Source organism: Eutrema salsugineum, unplaced genomic scaffold (genome assembly GCF_000478725.1).
Source record: "Eutrema salsugineum unplaced genomic scaffold, Eutsalg1_0 scaffold_5, whole genome shotgun sequence".
NCBI lineage: Eukaryota > Viridiplantae > Streptophyta > Magnoliopsida > Brassicales > Brassicaceae > Eutrema > Eutrema salsugineum.
This window is the reverse complement of record NW_006256612.1, coordinates 332,130-352,738: the sequence shown is the minus strand read 5'-3', so window position 1 is coordinate 352,738 and position 20,609 is coordinate 332,130. Positions and strand designations below refer to the sequence as shown.

Here is a 20,609-nt window from a genome sequence, read left to right as displayed (position 1 = left end):
TACACTGTGATGGATCTAAAAACGGTATTGGTGCGGTTTTGAGTCAACGTCAACGCCCTGTTGCCTTCTTTAGTGAGAAACTGGCTGGAGCTCGCTTTCGTTATAGTATTTATGACATTGAGTTCTATGCGATCATCCAGGCAGTTAAACATTGGTGGCATTATTTTTTTCACAGAGAATAATTTGTGCTCTACACTGATCATGATGCTCTCAAACACCTAACCAATCAAGAGAAGCTTTCATCGCGACATGCCTCCTAGGTATCTTATTTACAGCAATTTACGTTTGTGATCAAGCATAATTCTGGTATTTCAAATCGAGTAGCTGACGCCCTGAGTCGTCGCCACTCTGTGTTAGCAGTTCTTCGTGTTTCAGTTCCGGGATTCAGTTCGTTCGTGGAGTTGTACCCTACTGATCCATTCTTTGGGTGCATCTTTGATGACGCCATTGCTGGTCTAAATTCTGATTACACCATTCATGATGGGTTCTTATTTCGTGATTCACGTTTATATATACCAGATTGCAGTCTTCGCCTTCAACTCATTTCGGAACTCCACAATGAAGGTCATGTTGGACGAGACCGAACTCTTCAACTTGTTTCTTCGTCCTATTTTTTGCCTTCCCTTCGACTCGATGTTGAACGGTTTGTTGAGCGCTGTGTAACTTGTCAAAGAGCCAAAGGACATGCTTCTAATGCTGGTTTGTACTTACCTTTGCCTATACCAACACAGCCTTGGACAGAAATCAGCATGGATTTTGTGATGGGTCTCCCGCGAACTCAGAAGGGTTTTGATTCAATTTTTGTTGTTGTGGATCGTTTTTCGAAGATGGTTCACTTCATTCCTTGCAAGCGCACTACAGATTCCGTACAGGTGGCCACTCTCTTCTTTCGAGAAGTTTATCGCTTACATGGTCTTCCATCTTCCATTATGTCTGATCGTGATTCGCGTTTTCTTGGACATTTTTGGTTTTCATTGTGGAAAATGCTGAATACAAGTCTTGATATGAGTTCCGCCTACCATCCTCAAACAGATGGTCAGACAGATGTCACAAATCACTCTTTGGGAAATCTTCTTCGTTGTCTTGTGGGCGTGAAAATTAAATCTTCGGATTCTCATCTACCTCAGGCTGAATTCGCCCACAACCACGCAGTTAATCGCAGTTTGGGTTTTAGTCCTTCTCAGGTCATCTATGGCTTTTCACCTCGGGCTCCTGTTGATCTTTCCTCTCTTCACCTCGGGCTCCTGTTGATCTTTCCTCTCTTCCCGATCGTACACGCTTACATGGCACGGCTGCTGACTTTGTTGAAGATGTACAGCGCATACATGAACTACCTCATGAAAATTTGGAGACTTCGACTCAGAAATATAAAGCCGCAGTTGATGCGAAACGTCGCCGTCTTGTTTTCGAAGTAGGTGATCTTGTTTGGGCGGTATTCACTAAGGATCGTATGCCATCTAAGGAGTACAACAAACTGAAGTCCAGTCCAAGAAGTTAGGTCCCCTTGAGATTGTTGAAAGAATCAATGATAACGCTTATAGGCTTCGCCTCCCACCTAATATCAACACTTCAGACGTGTTCAATGTGAAGTACCTCTCTCGTTTCATTGTTGATGACTCTTTGCCAGATTTGAGGACGAATCTTTCCAACCCGGAGGGACCTGATGCAGCACCGCCTTAACAGCTTCAACGACTTTTCCTTAATTAAGCATTACCTATTTTATTTAGGAATTTAACTAGAGTCGGTTTATTCTTTTCCTTTTTGTTTCAGCATTCCTTTTGTGTTTTTAGAAACCTAAAGCCTATATAAGGCTAAACTCTTAGTCTTAGTTTTACGCAGTTTTTGATAATTATTAATAAATCTTCATTCTTGCTTTGATTTGATTTAATTCATCAAACAAGAAGTCGGTCCTAAGAGATTTCGTCAAAATCTCTTGGTTGAGCGAGGTAGGTCTCAAGTGATTTCCTATAATCTCTTGATCGAGCTACAAATCCGTTTCTTCCGCTACATCATCGTAGCTTGTCATTTGGAAAGTTCTTGGAGCTCAGCTTTACTCAGCAAACTTTTCTGAATAGATTGTCTAGCTGTGGGCACTCTTTCGACATGGACTTCCTTCTCTTCTTTGGGTATGGTTGTTGCTCTGATTCGCACTGCCTATAATTTTAGATATTCTAACGATTGATGTTACTCTATAACATGGGCTTTTAAAATAGTGACATCCACATATTCTAGGATTGTACCAGACTTTACCAGTTCAAGGCTTAGTTCTCTTGAAGGTCCATTCTTGGTTCTAGTGGTGCAACATAAAATTTATGAATAGTTTTTTTGGGAACTTTGTAAGATTTATGATGGATTGAGAGCCGTCATTATCTCTACTAATATATCTTGAAACTTGTATACAACTGCAGATTAGGCTCCATGGTTGCTAGGCTCAGCTACTTCAAAGTCACATCTTACACAGTGTCTCTGCCACGCATGAAGGCTAGCATTTTAATAAAGCGGGTTGGCTTGAGAAAGACTTTCAAAGAGTAAGTTTCTTAACTGAGTAAAACAGTTTTGCAGCTACTCATTCATGGTGTTAGAAACAAACATTGCAGTTTTTTTATTTCTTGAAACGAGGGCTGGCTTAAAAAAATGCTAAATGAAGACGCAAGATGATCATTTTTGTGCTAATTGTTTCTGTTTTCTTGTTCAGATATTCACTAAGGGGATCTCTTTGTTTGAGGATTCTGGTAGTTATCTGAAGATACAAAGATCACACACAGTTCACAAATTCAAACATCAGCCATCAGTGTGCACTCAAATTGCTTTCTAACATCGAGGAGTTGCTGAAGCACGAGCGTTGCGGATTTGAGGTTAGCTTTGCAACAATTGCATTTGGTATATAAACATCCATAGACAGGCGTACTGATATCTATTTATCCTTTTTTTGGACACATTGTTATTGCTAAAAAATAGGAAAACATCAAGATTTCTTTTGACAAGGCTAAAACCATAGATCTTGTTTCGCACAAACTTCTCCGCTTAAACCGCATGAGGTGGGAACTTCTGCTTCAAGCTCTCATCTGGAACTACCGGTTGCAGTCGCTGATATAGTAAATATGAAATAAGGAATAAAGACACGTGGACGTTGTAAATGGCAAGATAGAATCGACGGAGGAGATTAGTTTACAGTCCAGAGCCAGGAAACGACGAGTTAAAGCAAAGCAGAGAGGGAAAATTAGTTCATTCATGGAAAATTGTTGAAAGTCTGTTATTTTCTTCATCCCAAACTCTCTGTAATTCACGTTTTGTTCATCCTCTAGGAAGAATCTTTTCTTATCTCTGGATTCTTGTAAGATGAGCTTGAGATTTCTTTGTTTCATGAACATTGGATTCTCTTATCAATTCTATTGAGGTTTTATCGTTAACAGTCGCTGGTTGTTTCCGATCGTTTGCTACTTTCAAGTGGTGAGAGGAAGAGAAACGAACATGGTGTGATAACCGTTTCCGAGCCTGGAATGACCAGATATGGAAATAATGACAAAGTCTCTGATTTTGACACTCATTTGGCTGTTAATAACCATTCAACCAATGAACAAGAAGCGGGCAAATCAAGTCCAGTTACTGGAGATTCACTGGATGGTGAGGTTGCTGCCTCTAATGGATCACACATCTTAGGTTGGGATGAATGGTTTTGGCTGTCATTTGAAGAGCTACGCTTGAAGCCCATTGTCGATGTTGAGAAGGAATACTTGTTGAAATACGAGTATGTTAACAGTTTTACCCAAGCAAACCTCCAGACGGTGAACCAGATAATCAGTGATGAAGGACCTCGTCTGCACATCCCTTTGAGGGATGATGAATCTCTCTTGTCAGACTATGAAGATGAGCCCTCGAGCCTAATTGCATGCGCGCTTGCCCATTTGAGCAGTGATGAGAACAGAATGCCTCTTTCAAAGCCCGTCCATGGATCTCTTGAAGAGTTCTTACTCTTGACCATCAGTTTTCTGGTTTCTCGAGTGAGAGTACAACACGGTTGGAAAAACCACCTCCGCAAGAGGTCCTTGTTACTTTTGGGTCACTCAAATCAGTTGGAAAACCCAAATACTCTGTCATGTGCTTATATCCAGATGATTTCCGCGATCTCAGAAACAGCTGTTGCTCCTGAGAGATTGATTATATAGCTTCACTAAGCCGCAGTGAGCCGTGGAATGCTAAGAGTGGGAAGTATAAATCCGTGTTTGCTAAGAGTTTAGATGATAGGTTCATCATAAAAGAGATCAAGAAGGCAGAGTACGAATCATTTGTGAAGTTTGCTCCGGAGTATTTCAAATACTTGAGGAACTCGTATGATCTAGGCCACCAGACTTGTCTTGCCAAAGTTCTTGGGATCCATGAGGTAATGTCTCTAGAATCATCCTTTGACCATTTTGCTTAATCGTTATAAAACCGATATGGCTTTTGATGAATCTTTGATCAATATTTTCAGGTAACTGTAAGGCAACCAAAGAGTGGGAATGAGATACGGCACGACCTGATGATGTACACGGCAAGTTTGAAAAGTATTGTTTTGTATAAGGAAAACAAAAGTGAGTTTTGTTACATTTGTTTGTCAAAGTATTTTAGTGTTGGTAAGCTAAACCAAAGGGAACGAGTATCTTCTAATGCAAAGGCCATAACAATATTCGTAAACAAAAACAAAAGTGAACAAAAAAAAACACTTCTTTTTCTTTTGAGTTTTGTTCCATAATTCAGATACATTGACACCGAAGAGGAACAGAAGCACCTGCTGGTTTCCTCCTCTCTCTAATCACTGCTTCCTTCACCATTGGCACTTTCTCCCAAACCTTCTTCCATATGTGATTCACCGCACCATCAGGTTGTACCGGTCCAATCCCATCGGCTTGACCATTATCATAAACAAAAACTCTCTGAACCTTTGCCATTCTGCTTCTGAACGTTTCCTTGTCTCTTTCAGAGAACCTTCTGAGATGATTAGCCAACCATTTAGGTGTTAATGCATCACTTACAGAGACAAAGACCGAGAATTCAGAGTAGTCGATAATTCCCTCAAACGGGAGCTCTATGGTGTCGCTGACAATCACAGGGATGCATAGGCTTTGTATGGCGTCAAAGAGACGGCATGAAGTTGGAGTGTCACCAGCTGGATGCAAGCAGAACTCTGAGTTTCTCATTCCTCTTATCGATTGTTCTCTTCCCGTTGCATTAGGGAAACCTTCTTCCATGACAACACCGTCTTCATCGACAAGCAAGTCCCATAGTTTCTCTCTAATTAACCCTCCCTGTCAAATTCAAATCATACAAATTACTTAAGAGATCCATACACCAAAAACAACCTTTAATAGAAAACGGACCATTTGCTCTGAAGACATAAGACTAATCATACAAATGCCAGTTTCTTCACTTGCATTTACATGTAAACACAAGTAACATACGGATTTCATTTCACATGCTAAATATTATGGATTCATTAGGAAAGATTACATATTAGTACACTATACATATAAGCAAACGCAAATGAAAACAAACAATCGAGGCCTAAGTTTCTCGAAAAATTGGACAACACTGGAATTTCCAAAACGACAGTACATTTCCTCTGTAACGGATCCATCACGGAGTCATGAATTACTAACAAGAGTCTCTGCATAAAGCATTGTAATGATTCAAAGAAGTGAGTTTTGCAAGAGTAGTTTACCCGATGTCTATGCTTAGCGCCTTTGAAATAAAGAAGGCTGTGACGTCTCTGGTTCCGGGACAAATCTAGTCGAGGAAGTAGATGCGTGTATGGAACTATCACATCCTTAATAACTGAGACTTGCGTATGTTCTATCTTCTCGGGCAAGCTAGTACCGCTGGAGGACTTGGAATCTTGCCTGAACCATCCTCCAAAATCCACCACTAGGAGAATCGATAAAGCAATCTCCTCACGAACATGCCACATTGCAACTGGGTCTGCCAAAGAACGCTTCAACATTTAACTAACCTGAACAAATCCATCCACAGATATTAACTTATATAAGCTTCTACACCAAATCCAATAAAGACACTGTTCCATTCAATTCTATCTTAACAACACCAAAATCTAGAGATACCCAAATGGAAGATTCTCAAAATGACTCAAAATATATGTATAAGATCAAGATTTTTCAAATTGAGTGTTAGCTCACATCCAAACAAGTTACAAAGAAATGAAATTTCAAAGAGAAATGGTACCAATAGAGAGAAAAAATTTGGTACCGGTTAGAACAAAAACGTGATCACGGCCATTGGATCGCTTCCAAGCTTGAGTGTTCTTCACGAAATCAAGCACTTGTCTCTGCCTCTGGTAATCTTCGTTACCAGATTTCTTCCTAAAGGAGCCTTTGCCATTTCCCAGCTCCATCTCCGCGCTTAGCGTCGCGAAGAACGGCACGAAAACCACATCGGCGTCGGATTCACTGAAGACCCTTTTGGCGAAAGATCCAGCTCGATTCTCCGGCGGAGTCTCGAGGTCTCCCATGATCCAATACTCGGCACTGTACTGCTTAATCAGCGGATTCTCCGGGTACGGTGGGTATTTATCCGGTTTGGGCAAATTGGTTTTCCGGGTCGGGCGATCCGGGTCGTTGGGTATTCGAGAATCTGGAGAAGAGGACCAATACTTCTCGAGAAGACCATAATTTAGGGATCTCGGAAGCTCAGCTACGAAGACATTGATGCCGTTTTGGAACGTATTGTGTGAAATCCTCGGATTTGGGTCGGATATTAAGAAATTTGAGAAGAAGAAGAGAAGTGGGATGATGAAGACGAGAGAGAAGGAGAGGAATAAGCAAGATACTGAGCAGAGAGGTCTAGTGACCGCCATAGATGTGATCTTGGGAACCATCAAAGCCTAAGATCTTTCACTCTTTTCTTCACGACTCACAGTGTGAAATGAAGAGAAAACACAAAGCGTGGCGTTTTTAAATGTAGTGTTTTAAGAACTCCTTGCCGGTTCTACCACTGTGTATAAAACTCCTCGTTGTCTCATATGATCTCCTTTTTTAGCCTGGGAAAATTGGTTCATTTGAAATGTCAACTTTGGAGCATTACAATTTCTTGTGACTGTGACTAATTTACTTTAGCTTATGCGATAATAAGTTTAATCTTCCATCAATCACTTGAGGCCCATAGCTATTTTTTTTAAAAAAAAATAATACTCCATTGTGAAAACACAATAGATAATATTTATGTAATTTTTCAACTTTCAACGCAAATATATATATATATATATATTTTTGTATTTTAGAGATTGTTTTTGGTTAATTGTGTTCTATAAAATAAACCAATTTATAAAAAAAATAATAATTCATTAGTCTGCGTAAAAAATTGGTTTTTTTACAAATTTTAATTGTGTGCTATAAGATAAAGGGAGAATTAGTTTTATAATGTTAATTGATTTAAAAATTGTTCCTTTAATGTTTTTATTTTTTGTCACTTTTTGACATAATTACTCTTTTAAATTAGTTATGATAATTATAATTAAAATAAAATTTTAATTTTTTTTAAAACAATATCAAATATTCCAAAATAAGAAGGAAAAATATTTTTGGATATCATTTAAGAAAAGAAAATATTTTTAAATTTCGTTCTATGCATGGTAGAACACATCTTCTACGTTCTACGTCTACGTAGAATCTCATTTCTATAGTTCTTTGTAATTTTTACCAGTTTGTAGAAATCGTTTTCTACATTCTTTTTTATATTCTACGTTATGGTAGATTACAAGTTCTACCGGATAGACTATATTCTACGTATTGGTAGAATAAAACTTCTACCAAATAGACAAAGTTCTACGTTATTGTAGAACATTAATTCTACATATTTAACCAAGTTCTACGTTAAAATAGAACAATACTTCTACTTATTAGACCAAGTTCTACATGCTAGTAGAACAATTCTTCTACTTATTAGACCATGTTCTACATGTTGGTAGAATACAACTTCTACCAAAATCTAAAAAAATAAGAAAATTAGCTAACTTCTAGATTTTATTTTTTTCGAAATTTTTTTATTTTTTTATGTTTTTCTTTTTGTTTTTGACGAAATTGCTTCTTTTCGTTTGAGTTCATCGTTTTCTTCTTCTTCTCATTGATTCAGAAGAATTTCTCTAAGTTAGAATCAAACAAATAACAGAAAACTGTAAATCAAAAAATCACTTCAAATTAATTGGGTATTTATAAACCCTAAATTCGAAACTGAATGATAACGAAAAAGACAAGCGAAGGAGAAAGACTGTGTAGATTGTGTATTTATCGGAAATTGATTTTCCAGCAAAAACTGTGTAAGTGAAAAAAATTGTATTGATGATGTCGATGAAAGAGAAAAAGAGCGTGTGGATGGGATGTCGAATCTCTTTTCTACTAATATTTTTAATTATAAATTATTATTAATATAAAACTTAATTAATTAAATAATTCGAAATTAATGGGTATAATGAAAAAAAAAATCAATAAAATTGACAAAATTTTTTCAAAAAATATTAAAAGGATAATTCCTAAATCAATTGGCATTATAAAACTAATTCTCCCTAAGATAAATCAATTTGTGAAAACAAATTTTAATATGTTTAATTGTGTTCTATATAATAAACCAATTATAAAAAAAATATTAATTCATTTATCTTCGTTAAAAAACCTTAAACATCTTTTACAATTTCAATACGTTAAATTTAAAATACATTTAAACTTTTGTTAGGTTTATGTTAATTTCAGTGGTAAAGCAAGCTCTGATAGTCTCCTCATAAATCATAACAACGGTCAATTGAAATGTCAACTTTGCAAAATCTAATAAATTATTGATTAAAAGGGAAAAACAATGGTCATTTCAGTCTTCAATCAATCTTCATTGATAATGGAAATTTTTTGAAAAGCTTCACAATCACAACAATGGCGGAGACGCCATATCCGAAACTTCTTCCTCTTCTTCTTCTCCTTCTCCTCCACTTTCCTTTTTCAGCTTCTACCATACCTCTCGGCTCCGTTCTTTTCGCCTCCGGTTCAAACCAGTCTTGGTCGTCTCCCAATTTCACTTTCTCCGTCTCCTTTGTTCCATCGTCTTCCCCTAATTCCTTCCTCGCCGCCGTTTCCTTCGCCGGAAACGTTCCAATATGGTCCGCAGGAAGCGTTGACTCCGGCGGATCCCTCCGACTTCTCCCCTCCGGCTCCCTTCGCCTCAGCAATGGCTCCAACACCACCGTCTGGGACTCCGGAACCGATCGTCTCGGCGTCGTTTCTGCTTCGATCGAAGATTCCGGTAACCTTCTACTCCTCGATAACCGGAGCAACCCGGTCTGGTCCTCCTTCGATCACCCGACGGACACGATCGTTGAGTCGCAGAATTTCACCGCCGGTAAGGCTCTCCGATCTGGTAATTACTCGTTTCAGCTTGAGAGAAATGGGAATCTCACACTTAGGTGGAACAATAGCTTGATTTACTGGAACCAAGGGCTTAATTCGTCCTTTAGCTCGAACCTATCGTCTCCTAGCTTAGCTTTACAGACCAACGGTGTCGTATTGATTTTCGATTCGACTCTCCGTGGCGGAGCTGAAGCTGTTTACAGTAGCGATTACGGAGAAGGTAGCAACACGTTTAGGTTCTTGAAGCTAGACGATGATGGGAACCTGAGAATCTACAGCTCCGCGAGTAGAAACAGTGGTCCTGTGTCGTCTCATTGGTCTGCTGTTGCTAATCAGTGTCTTGTTTATGGATACTGTGGAAACTTTGGGATTTGTAGTTACAATGGTACAAATCCGATTTGCTTGTGTCCGTCTCGTAACTTTGATCTTGTTGATGTGAACGATAGAAGAAAAGGGTGCAAGAGAGTAGTGGAGCTGAGTGATTGTTCTGGTAACGCAACCATGCTTGATTTGGATCACACCAGGTTGATTACGAACCAAGACGATCCAAACTCGGAGGTTTTCTTTGCTGGTAGCTCGCCTTGCAGGTCGAATTGTCTTGTTAGCAGTTCTTGTCTCGCTTCTGTGTCAATGTCTGATGGATCGGGAAACTGCTGGCAGAAACAACCTGGTTCGTTCTTCACCGGGTACCAAAGCTCATCGGTTCCGAGTACTTCTTACGTTAAAGTTTGCGGTCCGGTGTTGCCTAACCGGCCTTTGGTTTCGACGAAAGGCGATGGTAACAGCTCGAAAGTGCGCTTGTGGATCGTTGCGGTTGCTGTAGTAGGTGGGCTTATTGGTTTGGTTGCGTTAGAGGTTGGTCTATGGTGGTGCTGCTGCAGAAACAATCCTCGGTTTGGGACTTTATCGTCTCACTACGCTTTGCTTGAGTACGCTTCTGGTGCGCCGGTGCAGTTTTCCTACAAGGAGCTGCAACGTTGCACCAAGAGTTTCAAGGAGAAGCTTGGAGCTGGAGGGTTTGGGACTGTGTACAGAGGCGTGCTCACGAACAGAACCGTGGTTGCGGTGAAGCAACTTGAAGGGATAGAGCAAGGAGAGAAGCAGTTTAGGATGGAGGTTGCAACCATTAGCAGCACACACCATCTGAATCTAGTGAGACTGATCGGGTTTTGCTCGGAGGGAAGACACAGACTTCTTGTTTATGAGTTCATGAGAAACGGGTCTCTCGATAACTTCTTGTTTAGTACTGATTCAGGGAAGCTATTGACTTGGGAGTATCGGTTTAACATTGCGCTTGGGACGGCTAAGGGAATCACTTACCTACACGAGGAGTGTCGCGACTGTATCGTTCATTGTGACATTAAACCAGAGAACATTCTCGTGGATGATAATTACACTGCCAAAGTGTCGGACTTTGGACTTGCTAAACTCTTGAATCCAAAAGACAATAGAAACAAGAACTTGAGCAGCATTAGAGGAACTAGAGGCTATTTAGCACCTGAATGGCTCGCGAATCTTCCCATAACCTCGAAATCGGATGTCTACAGCTACGGGATGGTTCTACTTGAGATAGTCAGCGGACAAAGGAACTTCGATGTCTCTGAGAAAACGAACCACAAGAAATTCTCGATATGGGCTTACGAGGAGTTTGAAAAGGGCAACACCGAGGCGATTCTAGACGATCGTTTGGTCGCAGATCAAACTGTTGATATGGAACAAGTGAAGAGAATGGTTCAGACAAGCTTCTGGTGTATACAAGAGCAGCCATTGCAGAGACCGACAATGGGGAAAGTGGTTCAGATGCTAGAAGGAATCACGGCTATAAACAAGCCGCCACGTCCAAAGACCTTAAGCGATGTGTCGTTTTCAGGGAACAGTGGGAGGACAAGCCACGGGTCTATGTTGGTTGCTTCGGGTCCGGCTCGTTCATCTTCTTCATCTGCTACACGGTCGTTTCAGACAATGGGGATCACATCGTCTGGACCGGCTTCCACTAGGATCAGTGAAGGTTCGTTGCTTGGACCTTAAAGTATTGTGTAATGTGATTAGTTAAGTGTAGGATTTTTTCACTTATTGCATACGTTATAAGTTGTATAGAACACAACAAAACCTATATCTATTGTTTCTGAGTTAATTACAATCAAATGAAATGCATATTCAAAGTTGTTGAATTCTAAGAGGATTCAAATTTTCCAAGTTTACTATGACATTTCTCACATTAGAATCTTGGTATATAATAAGACCACCAAGTCAAAGTTGTATATGAGGAATGTTATATTATATTATATAGTGAATAAAACTCGGATTCGAAACTTGAAAAAAAATCTAAGATCTCAATTTCTTCCAACATTGTTGCGTGTACGTCGTCTCGTCCGAGCATAACATAAGCAAAAGCTTCACATTTTTTTATTAACTCAATCGAAAATTAATATACATGTAGATAGAAAATCTATGTAGGAAAGTGTATAAAAATCTAATTGACGACAAAAAAAATCTAATTAAAATATGAAGCCGTTAGTCATAATTTTTTATTTTAGAGTTAATTTATAAAGTTAATACATTCTAAACCCAAAATTAAGCAATTCGTGTAACATTTTTTCATATCAACGAAGATGTTATCCCCTTAATTAGATTCTGGAGAGATCACAATCGAGAAAAGGTCAAAAAATGAGCCGTAACGAAGATTGGTTTAGAATAACAAAGACAGTTTCGTATTCAACGAAGTAAATCTAATTTCCATCATTAGCCGTAAATAAACTTTGATCCTCACGACCATATTTTTGGTCAAAGTTGGTTGATCACATTTGTTTGATCATCAAACTCTAACATCCATATATTATACTAATTTTTTTTTAAAACATCATATTAAATTAATAAATATATCTATCTATAGTTCATAATTTATTAGTCACCCACATAATTTTCAACAACATTCATCTATCTCATCAAATATAAATTTGAAACGCGTTTTTGGATAAAAACTATCAGGTGGCTTTTTTCTATTGTATAAAAACTGTGGGGGCGGAAGAATTTTTACAAAAAATATAGAATTGAATGTGTGACATCCCGATCCCGCCTTCCCTTTGGGAACTAGACGCGTACCAGCGATATCAATCTTAACTTCTTCCAACCGCCTTTTCCAGTGAGCCTAATGTTCTCTTTAGACACATGGACCCAACATCCTCTCTCTAGGCTCGTTCGCCCAACGCCCTTAGGTCCGTTAACCCACCACTGTCCAACAGTCGGGAGTCGTTAGTTTGGAAAGCTCGTAAGATTTGTTTATTGTCCCTGCAATCACCACATGTTCTTTCCCCATGCTTTGTCCTCACTCGCACGGTACCGCAGAGTACTTCCCGGTAGGTCACCCATCATGAGATATTCCAGAGTTAACCTAACTTCCTCCAACCGCTCTTCTCAGTGAGCCCAACGCCCTCTTTAGGCACGTTGGCCCAACGTCCTCTTTCTAGGCTCGTTCGCCCAACGCCCTTAGGTCCGTTAACCCACCACTGTCCAACAGTCGGGAGTCGTTAGTCTGGAAAGCTCGTAAGACTTGTCTATTGTCCCTGCAATCACCATATGTTCTTTCCCTGTGCTTTGTCCTCACTCGCACGGTACCGCAGAGTAATTCCCGGTAGGTCATCCATCATGAGATTACTCCAGCATCAGCACGCTTAACTATGGAGTTCTCTCAGCACACTTGACCGGAAAAGATAAGTGCACTTTGTTGACATAGGTAGCCAAATCAATTCTTATAAGCCTTTCCATATATACCAGAAATCGGGATGTTACAATTCTCCCCGACTTCCAAGGAATTCGTCCCCAAATTCTCTCTTTATTCACAGAGTGCTCGTGCACCAGGATCGTTCACCCTTTTACGGTGTGAGGTCACATGACGACTCCACACACGTGGTTGAGTGTCGGCTCTGATACCACTTGTGACATCCCGATCCCGCCTTCCCTTTGGGAACCAGACACGGACCGGCGATATCAATCCTAACTCCCCCCAACCGCCCCTCCCAGTGAGTCCAACGCCCTTTTTAGGCACGTGGGTCCAACATCCTCTCTCTAGGCCCGTTGGCCCAACGCCCTCTCTAGGCCCGTTAGCCCACCACTGTCCGACGGTCGGGAGTCGTTAGTCCGGAAGGCTCGTAAGACTTGTCTACTGTCCCTGCAATCACCACATGATCTTTCCCCGTGCTTTATCCTTACTCGTACAGTACCGCAGAGTACTTCCCGGTAGGTCACCCATTCTGAGATCAGCACGCTTAACTCTGGAGTTCTCTCAGCACACTTGACCGGAAAAGATAAGTGCACTTTGTTGACATAGGTAGCCAAATCAATTCTTATAAGCCTTTCCATATATACCAAAAATCGGGATGTTACAATTCTCCCCGACTTCCAAGGAATTCGTCCCCAAATTCTCTCTTTATTCACAGAGTGCTCGTGCACCAGGATCGTTCACCTTTTTACGGTGTGAGGTCACATGACGACTCCACACACGTGGTTGAGTGTCGGCTCTGATACCACTTGTGACATCCCGATCCCGTCCTCCGGGAACCAGACGCGGACCGGCGATATCAATCCTAACTCCCCTCCAATCGCCCCTCCCAGTGAGCCCAACGCGCTCTCTAGGCCCGTGGACCCAACATCCTCTCTCTAGGCCCGTTGGTCCAACGTCCTCTCTAGGCCCGTTGGCCCATCACTGTCCGACGGTCGGGAATCGTTAGTCCGAAAGACTCGTAAGACTTGTCTACTGTCCCTGCAATCACCACATGATTTTTCTTCGTGCTTTGTCCTCACTCGCACGGTACCGCAAAGTACTTCCCGGTAGGTCATCCATCCTGAGATTACTCCAGCATCAACACGCTTAACTCTGGAGTTCTCTATTAGTATACTTGACCGGAAAAAATAAGTGCACTTTATTGACATAAATAGTCAAATCAATTCTTATAAACCTTTCCATATACCGAAAATCGAGATGTTACAGAATGTGCAAACATATATTATTTTTATGAAATGCGATGGAGACAGTAGAATATTAAAATTTGACCAAATGTGAACTTGTTGAATTGGTCCAGAAGAGAGGCATTCCTTCCGACCAACCTATATATATAGCCTTAACAGCAACACTTCATCTTACGTATTTGACTACTTGCAATCTACTTCATCTTTCAAGTCTTGTTGTTAATAAATAAGTAGCCTAAACATAGCAAAAACCCGCTTCGTTTTACATTAAACGTGGCGCAAATATTAACAACAAGACTTGAAAGAAATTGTTTAAAGAATTTTTCAAATATATATAACTCCTCTTTTATGTAAAAAGGAGACTAGACATGCATACACACATGTTGACTTGTTTTTCTTATTTCAGGTACCTACAGTGATATTTAGAATATAGACTTTCTTGCTTTAAGCAATTAAAAATAAATTGGTAAAAAAAATGCATCAAACGGTAAAATTTTTTAGAATATATACACTAATGATTTCACCATTTGGAAAACATAGTAAAAGACTTATCTTGTAGTTGCATTTATATAAACACAGAACTATATTTTAAATAAAAATGGGACAATCTAAAATAGTATTTTATGATGATCTGTCAATTGTGGGATCAAAATCCGAATCCTTTCAAGGTAATTGCATTCACGATTAATCATTAGAGAAGTTTTATATAGCAAGAAAATTTAAAATTTTACTAGTTTTGGTAATTAGTTTAGATTTCGGTTAAATAAAAATATTAATTTTAGAGTAATATTTGATCCTGCAAATTATTGCAACTTGTCAGTAAAAAAAAACATTTAAAGAAAAAAAATGGGAAAAAATGTCTATGGAAGACTTTGAATGAAGCGAGAAGAAGCCCTTTCTGGTTGATTTTGGCAACTTCACCATCTCACACTCTCCAACTCTCAACAAAACCTGCGACAAAAAATTTCACAACTCTCTCTCTCTTTCTCTCTATCTCTTTCTCGAGTCGCGTTTCTTCTTCTCGTTTCTTCAGCTTGGACTTGTTCACTTTCTCGAAGCTTTGCTCATGGTTGGAGCAATAACAAAGCCGAAGTGGCGAATAATCTGTTCAATCTGACTCCCCAGATCCGTGTTTCTGGCCTCTTAGGTCTCTTCCTCTTGCTTCTACCGTTTTGTATTCGTGACTCTTCATATAAAGCTACAAAGCTTACTGATTTGAATAGTTTCTTTTTGGGATTCTTAGCTGAGTTGCTAGGGTTTTCGATTTTTCCGCTTGTTTAAGGATTGACTTTAATCAGAAAACTGGGTTTTTCTTCCTGATTCATGGCAGGTTTGAGCAATTGCTCCATTAATGGACTGCTGCTTTCATACGGATCAGGATTTGCGATTGCAGTGTTTTGCTGGTTACATTGTTCATCCATTTGAAGTTTCGTAGTTTTTTTTTTCAATTTGGAGATCGAGTTCGTCGTTCTCAAGTGTCTTCTGTATGGAGAGCTTTCGAGAGAGCTTGAGCTGATTTTGGTAGTAATATAAATTTTGGTAAACAGCAATTCTTGCTGTGATGGGTGGGCTTTGCTCGAGGAGCTCCTCTGTAAATAACGCTCCTGGTGGTAGCTTTCAACATGTTAATGGTCACCTGAATAATGTGTCTTCTCCGGTGAATTCCGAGACCGGTGAAGTAGGACACAAAGATGCGACTGATCCTTCTCCGGTGAGGGAAAATGTGGATAAGCCCTCATCGGAATCGTTTTCGTTTCCGAATCTGAACATTGGATCTCATCCTCAGAATATCGAGGACGGGATTCCTCGGTTATCGAGAGTTTTATCTCAGAAATCAAGATCAACCAAGTCTAGGCAAGCTGCTGTGGCAAAGGTAAAGAACAATGTTTAGCATAGCTTCTTTAATCTCTTTGATGTTTATTATTGTGAGTTAGTTTCTTGACTGAGTTGTTTCATGTGTTAGGTAAAGAGAAATGTTAAGCGTTGTGAGTTAGTTTCTTGACTGAGTTGTTTTCTTGTTTATAGGTTTCGGAAGTAAGCTCTCTTTTGGGCAGGGCTGGTACTATGGGATTTGGTAAAGCTGTGGATGTATTGGACACACTTGGGAGTAGCATGACGAATCTGAACCTTAACGGGGGATTTTCTTCTGCGACGGCTACAAAAGGGAACAAGATCTCGATTCTGTCTTTTGAAGTCGCTAACACCATCGTTAAAGGCGCTAATCTTCTGCATTCTCTTTCGAGAGATAACGTCACGCATTTGAAAGAGGCGGTTTTGCCCTCAGAAGGTGTACAAAACCTGATATCGAAAGACATGGATGAGCTTTTGAGAATAGCTGCTGCAGATAAAAGGTAACAGTATTTGACAATTTTCTGTGTTGTTTCCGTGTACTGTCTTACACTGTTTTCTATTTTTGGTTTGGAGGTAAGCTTACAGTTGAAATTATGTATCGTTTACAGGGAAGAGTTGAGGATATTTTCTGGAGAGGTGGTGCGTTTTGGGAATCGTTGCAAGGATCCTCAATACCACAACCTTGATCGCTTCTTTGACAGGTTCCAACATGTTTCTGTCACTTTTGGTGGGTCTATTATTTTCGGAAAGTATCTGATCTTTCATTAGTTCTGTGTTGTGATTTAGGTTGGGCTCTGAATATACACCCCAGAAACATTTGAAACAGGAAGCAGAAACCATAATGCACCAGCTGATGACATTTGTTCATTTCACAGCTGTATGTATTTTCATGCAAATTTGTGATATTCGATCTTGCTCGACTTCTCGATGGTGATTAATTATGATTATCTGCTATGCTTTCAGGACTTGTATCATGAACTCCATGCGCTGGATAGGTTTGAGCAAGATTACCAACGTAAGATCCAGGAAGAAGAGAACCCAAGCACAACACAACGAGGTTGGTACCAAATAATATCTTGACTAAATCCACAACATGTATCTTTGGAAATGGATGCTTTTGTATTACGCTCTCTATTTTCTTCTGTTTTGTTTTACCGTTCTCAATTTATGTTCCATCTGTTCTATTTCTATGTAAGGTGTGGGAGATACCCTTGCTATCTTGAGAACTGAATTAAAGAGTCAGAAAAAGCATGTACGAAACTTAAAGAAAAAGTCTCTTTGGTCTAGGATCTTGGAAGAGGTAAGTACTGCAAACTGATAAACCAATAATATTTCTTTTTCTCCTACAAGTTCCTTGGCTCATCTCGTTTCCATTGTTAATTCTTGAAAATGTTAATAATGCCTAGGTGATGGAGAAACTCGTAGACGTTGTCCACTTCTTACATTTGGAGATTCACGAAGCCTTTGGTTGTGCGGGTGAGGCTTGATAATTGGATAAAGCTTTTTAGTCTTATTTCAGCTTTTGTGAAAATTGATGATTAGTTTTTAGTTTTTGCTTACAAATCATTATGATTCTACCTGATATGCAGATCTTGATAAGCCTGCAAATGACCCGCCAGTCAATCCTAAAAAGTTGGGCTCTGCTGGTCTTGCCTTACATTACGCAAACATCATTACTCAAATTGATACTCTTGTAAGCTATTATTCCTTTTATCACTTACGTTTTACTTTCCGTGTTTTGACTGTGAATCGTCTGTTACTCATATAATCATATCCAACGGTTACCTGATCCCAAATAATATGATTGGACCCATATCGGATGTTGGTTCATGGAATCTATATCCATTAATTTATTTTCTCATTTTTATGAGTAGGTGTCCCGGTCTAGCACTGTGCCTGCAAGCACAAGAGACGCTTTGTACCAAGGTTTACCCCCAAGCATAAAATCTGCTTTACGCTCCAGAATACAGTCCTTCCAGGTCAAGGAAGAGGTATTAGGATTATTCCACACTGCACTTATTGCTTTACTACCGACAAAATGAATGCACTGTTACTTGAAATGTTATTTACATCACTCTGCCTCTGATTTGTTTTAACCAGCTCACTGTTCCTCAAATAAAAGCCGAAATGGAAAAAACGTTACAATGGCTCGTTCCTGTTGCTACAAACACAACCAAGTAAGCCTATGCGATGTTTTCTTTCTCGTTATATTGGTTCTGTGTCATCATTAGAACTCTGTGCTCACTTAAACCATGTAATTTTTCGGCGGGTCGATGGGACATGTTATTTGTCTTAACTTTCTCTCAACTAAAGCGTGTTACACATTACATAACCTAACACCCTTAGTTTTGATTAGTAAAGTAACTCAGACTTATTCTACTGTCTTTTCTTTTCTCAACAAGGGCGCATCACGGGTTTGGATGGGTTGGAGAATGGGCAAGTTCCGGGTAAGCCCTAAGGACACGCTTGATTCTTAGGCTATTCTCTCTTTGTGCTGTGTATATATGCATACAATTGTGTTCCTTGCTGATGTTATCTAATTTCAGATCGGAGTCGAACCAGAGACCAGCAGGTCAGACCATACTAAGGATAGATACGCTTCACCATGCAGATAAAGAAAAAACCGAGGCTTACATATTAGACCTTGTGGTGTGGCTTCATCATCTCGTTACCCAAGTGAGGGCCACTACCGGTTGTGGCCTAAGATCTCCGGTTAAGTCTCCAATGAGATCACCTAACCAGAAAACCATCCAACTCACCAGCGGTTCACACAACCCAAGCCTGGGTTCTCCGTTGTTGACTATGGAGGATCAAGAGATGCTTAGAGACGTGAGCAAGAGAAGAAAAACGCCAGGAATAAGCAAGAGCCAAGAGTTTCAAACGACACGGCTTTGTAAGCATCACAGGCTGAGTAAAAGCAGTAGCCACTCGCCGATGATGGGAGAGATGATGAAGGGTAGTAAGAAGGATGCTTTCTCGATCAGAAGACCTTCTTCTTTTCCCATCATCGATTTTGATATAGATCGCATGAAAGCTCTTGACGTGATTGATCGTGTGGACACGATTCGGAGCTAGTAGTTAAACTACTTTCACACCATCTGAGAGTTCAGAGTTGGGATTTGAATGGATGGTAACAACAATCATTCCCCAAAAATTGATGATATGAAGAATGTAGATGCGGTTGAAACAAGCAGAGGTTTTTGTAACTTTGTACTATTGTTTTTTGGTTTTGTGGATGTAATTTGGTTTGATTTTGTAGTCATTTCTTTTCTATTGTGTTTTTCCTTTTTCTTTTTCTTTTCTTGTTGTAGTTGTATTGTGTACATACAAGTGACGTTACTGCATATGATCATTTGAAGAATAAATAATATATAAAAAAAAATTTTTTCCTCCAAGGTATGGATGGTGGGGTGCATCCACACTTCTCTGAAAGTTAATGTGTGTTTTTGTTTAGACCTAGGGATTCGTATTTACCCACTATATGCCCACGATGCCTGAGTATAATGTTTGGATCTGAGGATCCTAATCCGGTACAACCTTAAAATACTGATCCGAAAAGTCTTAGTCCTTCTTAAAAACCCGAATGGATCTTATCTTTAAAAATTTTAGGTTCTCCATCCATCAGCTATAATCCAAAATCTAAATGAGTATTGGAAAATACCTTAGATCCATTAATGTAAATTCAAAACTATAACTCTAATTTGAATCTCTAACTTGTTTGGAATCTTTGAATGGTTGTAGGAGATTTTACTTTCGTTTTAATTTGGCTTTATGTAGTACACACTAATGGAATTTGATTAATTTTGAATGATATGTTTTTTTTTAATATATTTTTCAGTTTTTCTAGATATTTTGGTTATTTTTGGATATGTTTGTGTAAATTCTATAAATTGATATTCGATAAATTAATAAACATTATAAATTAAAATTTTGAGTTAGGCCTGTTTAAAATATAACATTATGCTATAAGATAATAACTTTAACAAAAAATTTATGTATATATATGTTCTTATTAATATTATAAATTAATAATTACCATTAACAAAATCTAAAATAAACATATAAATGAGATAATCTGCTAAAATATGAATTTAATGATATTTATTTATTTATTTTAAATTAAGTCTTCTTGAAATTCATCTTAAATTTTAGAAAGAAACTTTTACAGATTATAATCTTTAAATTTTTTTTTCAAAACTAATAACTAAAAATATTTTTTATTTAGAATCTATAAATTAATAAAATATTAAAATCACCACCTTATTAATTTATAGAATTTTTACTATTTTAATACATAATTTTTTTGTTCTTCAATCAAATACCTGAACTGATTTAAACTTGGAAGATACCAAACCGAATTCAAAACCGAATTTTTAAAATATGTTACCTAAACCCTGTAAAACTGTAATATCT

The 20,609-nt window shown here is 38.9% G+C and overlaps 3 protein-coding genes and 1 pseudogene across 3 annotated transcripts; 3 read left to right on the top strand and 1 right to left on the bottom strand.

Moving 5' to 3' along the window:
- LOC112084160 overlaps positions 1–4,733 on the top strand; it is a 34,116-nt pseudogene extending 29,383 nt beyond the window's left edge.
- LOC18991625 (probable arabinosyltransferase ARAD1) lies at positions 4,598–6,894 on the bottom strand. The gene is made up of 3 exons (XM_006396010.2): positions 6,241–6,894; positions 5,699–5,955; positions 4,598–5,285 (listed from the first exon to the last, which is right to left on the bottom strand). The coding sequence occupies exons 1-3, from the start codon at positions 6,866–6,868 to the stop codon at positions 4,734–4,736; spliced, it is 1,437 nt and encodes a 478-aa protein (XP_006396072.1). The 5' UTR covers positions 6,869–6,894; the 3' UTR covers positions 4,598–4,733.
- Positions 6,895–8,858: 1,964 nt separating this feature from the next.
- LOC18991624 (G-type lectin S-receptor-like serine/threonine-protein kinase At1g34300) lies at positions 8,859–11,557 on the top strand. Its single transcript, XM_006396009.2, has one exon. It carries the CDS (start codon positions 8,910–8,912, stop codon positions 11,406–11,408), a length of 2,499 nt encoding a protein of 832 aa, XP_006396071.1. The 5' UTR covers positions 8,859–8,909; the 3' UTR covers positions 11,409–11,557.
- Positions 11,558–15,213: 3,656 nt separating this feature from the next.
- Positions 15,214–19,585, top strand: LOC18991623. Its single transcript, XM_006396008.2, has 13 exons — positions 15,214–15,492; positions 15,676–16,218; positions 16,371–16,696; positions 16,805–16,897; positions 16,983–17,073; positions 17,160–17,253; positions 17,393–17,496; positions 17,603–17,672; positions 17,786–17,889; positions 18,071–18,187; positions 18,297–18,373; positions 18,599–18,643; positions 18,743–19,585. The coding sequence occupies exons 2-13, from the start codon at positions 15,907–15,909 to the stop codon at positions 19,269–19,271; spliced, it is 1,962 nt and encodes a 653-aa protein (XP_006396070.1). The 5' UTR covers positions 15,214–15,492; positions 15,676–15,906; the 3' UTR covers positions 19,272–19,585.
- Positions 19,586–20,609: the final 1,024 nt, after the last annotated feature.

Excerpts from the sequence above, each read along its gene's own strand:
- LOC18991623 (XM_006396008.2), top strand. The coding sequence starts at position 15,907 with ATGGGTGGGCTTTGCTCGAGGAGCTCCTCTGTAAATAACGCTCCTGGT. Across the intron at positions 16,697-16,804 it reads ATAGCTGCTGCAGATAAAAG|GGAAGAGTTGAGGATATTTT; the intron begins GTAACAGTATTT and ends TATCGTTTACAG. Across the intron at positions 17,890-18,070 it reads TTACTCAAATTGATACTCTT|GTGTCCCGGTCTAGCACTGT; the intron begins GTAAGCTATTAT and ends TTTTATGAGTAG.
- LOC18991624 (XM_006396009.2), top strand. The coding sequence starts at position 8,910 with ATGGCGGAGACGCCATATCCGAAACTTCTTCCTCTTCTTCTTCTCCTT.
- LOC18991625 (XM_006396010.2), bottom strand. The coding sequence starts at position 6,868 with ATGGTTCCCAAGATCACATCTATGGCGGTCACTAGACCTCTCTGCTCA. Across the intron at positions 5,956-6,240 it reads TCACGTTTTTGTTCTAACCG|ACCCAGTTGCAATGTGGCAT; the intron begins GTACCAAATTTT and ends GTTCTTTGGCAG. Across the intron at positions 5,286-5,698 it reads GCGCTAAGCATAGACATCGG|GGAGGGTTAATTAGAGAGAA; the intron begins GTAAACTACTCT and ends TGAATTTGACAG.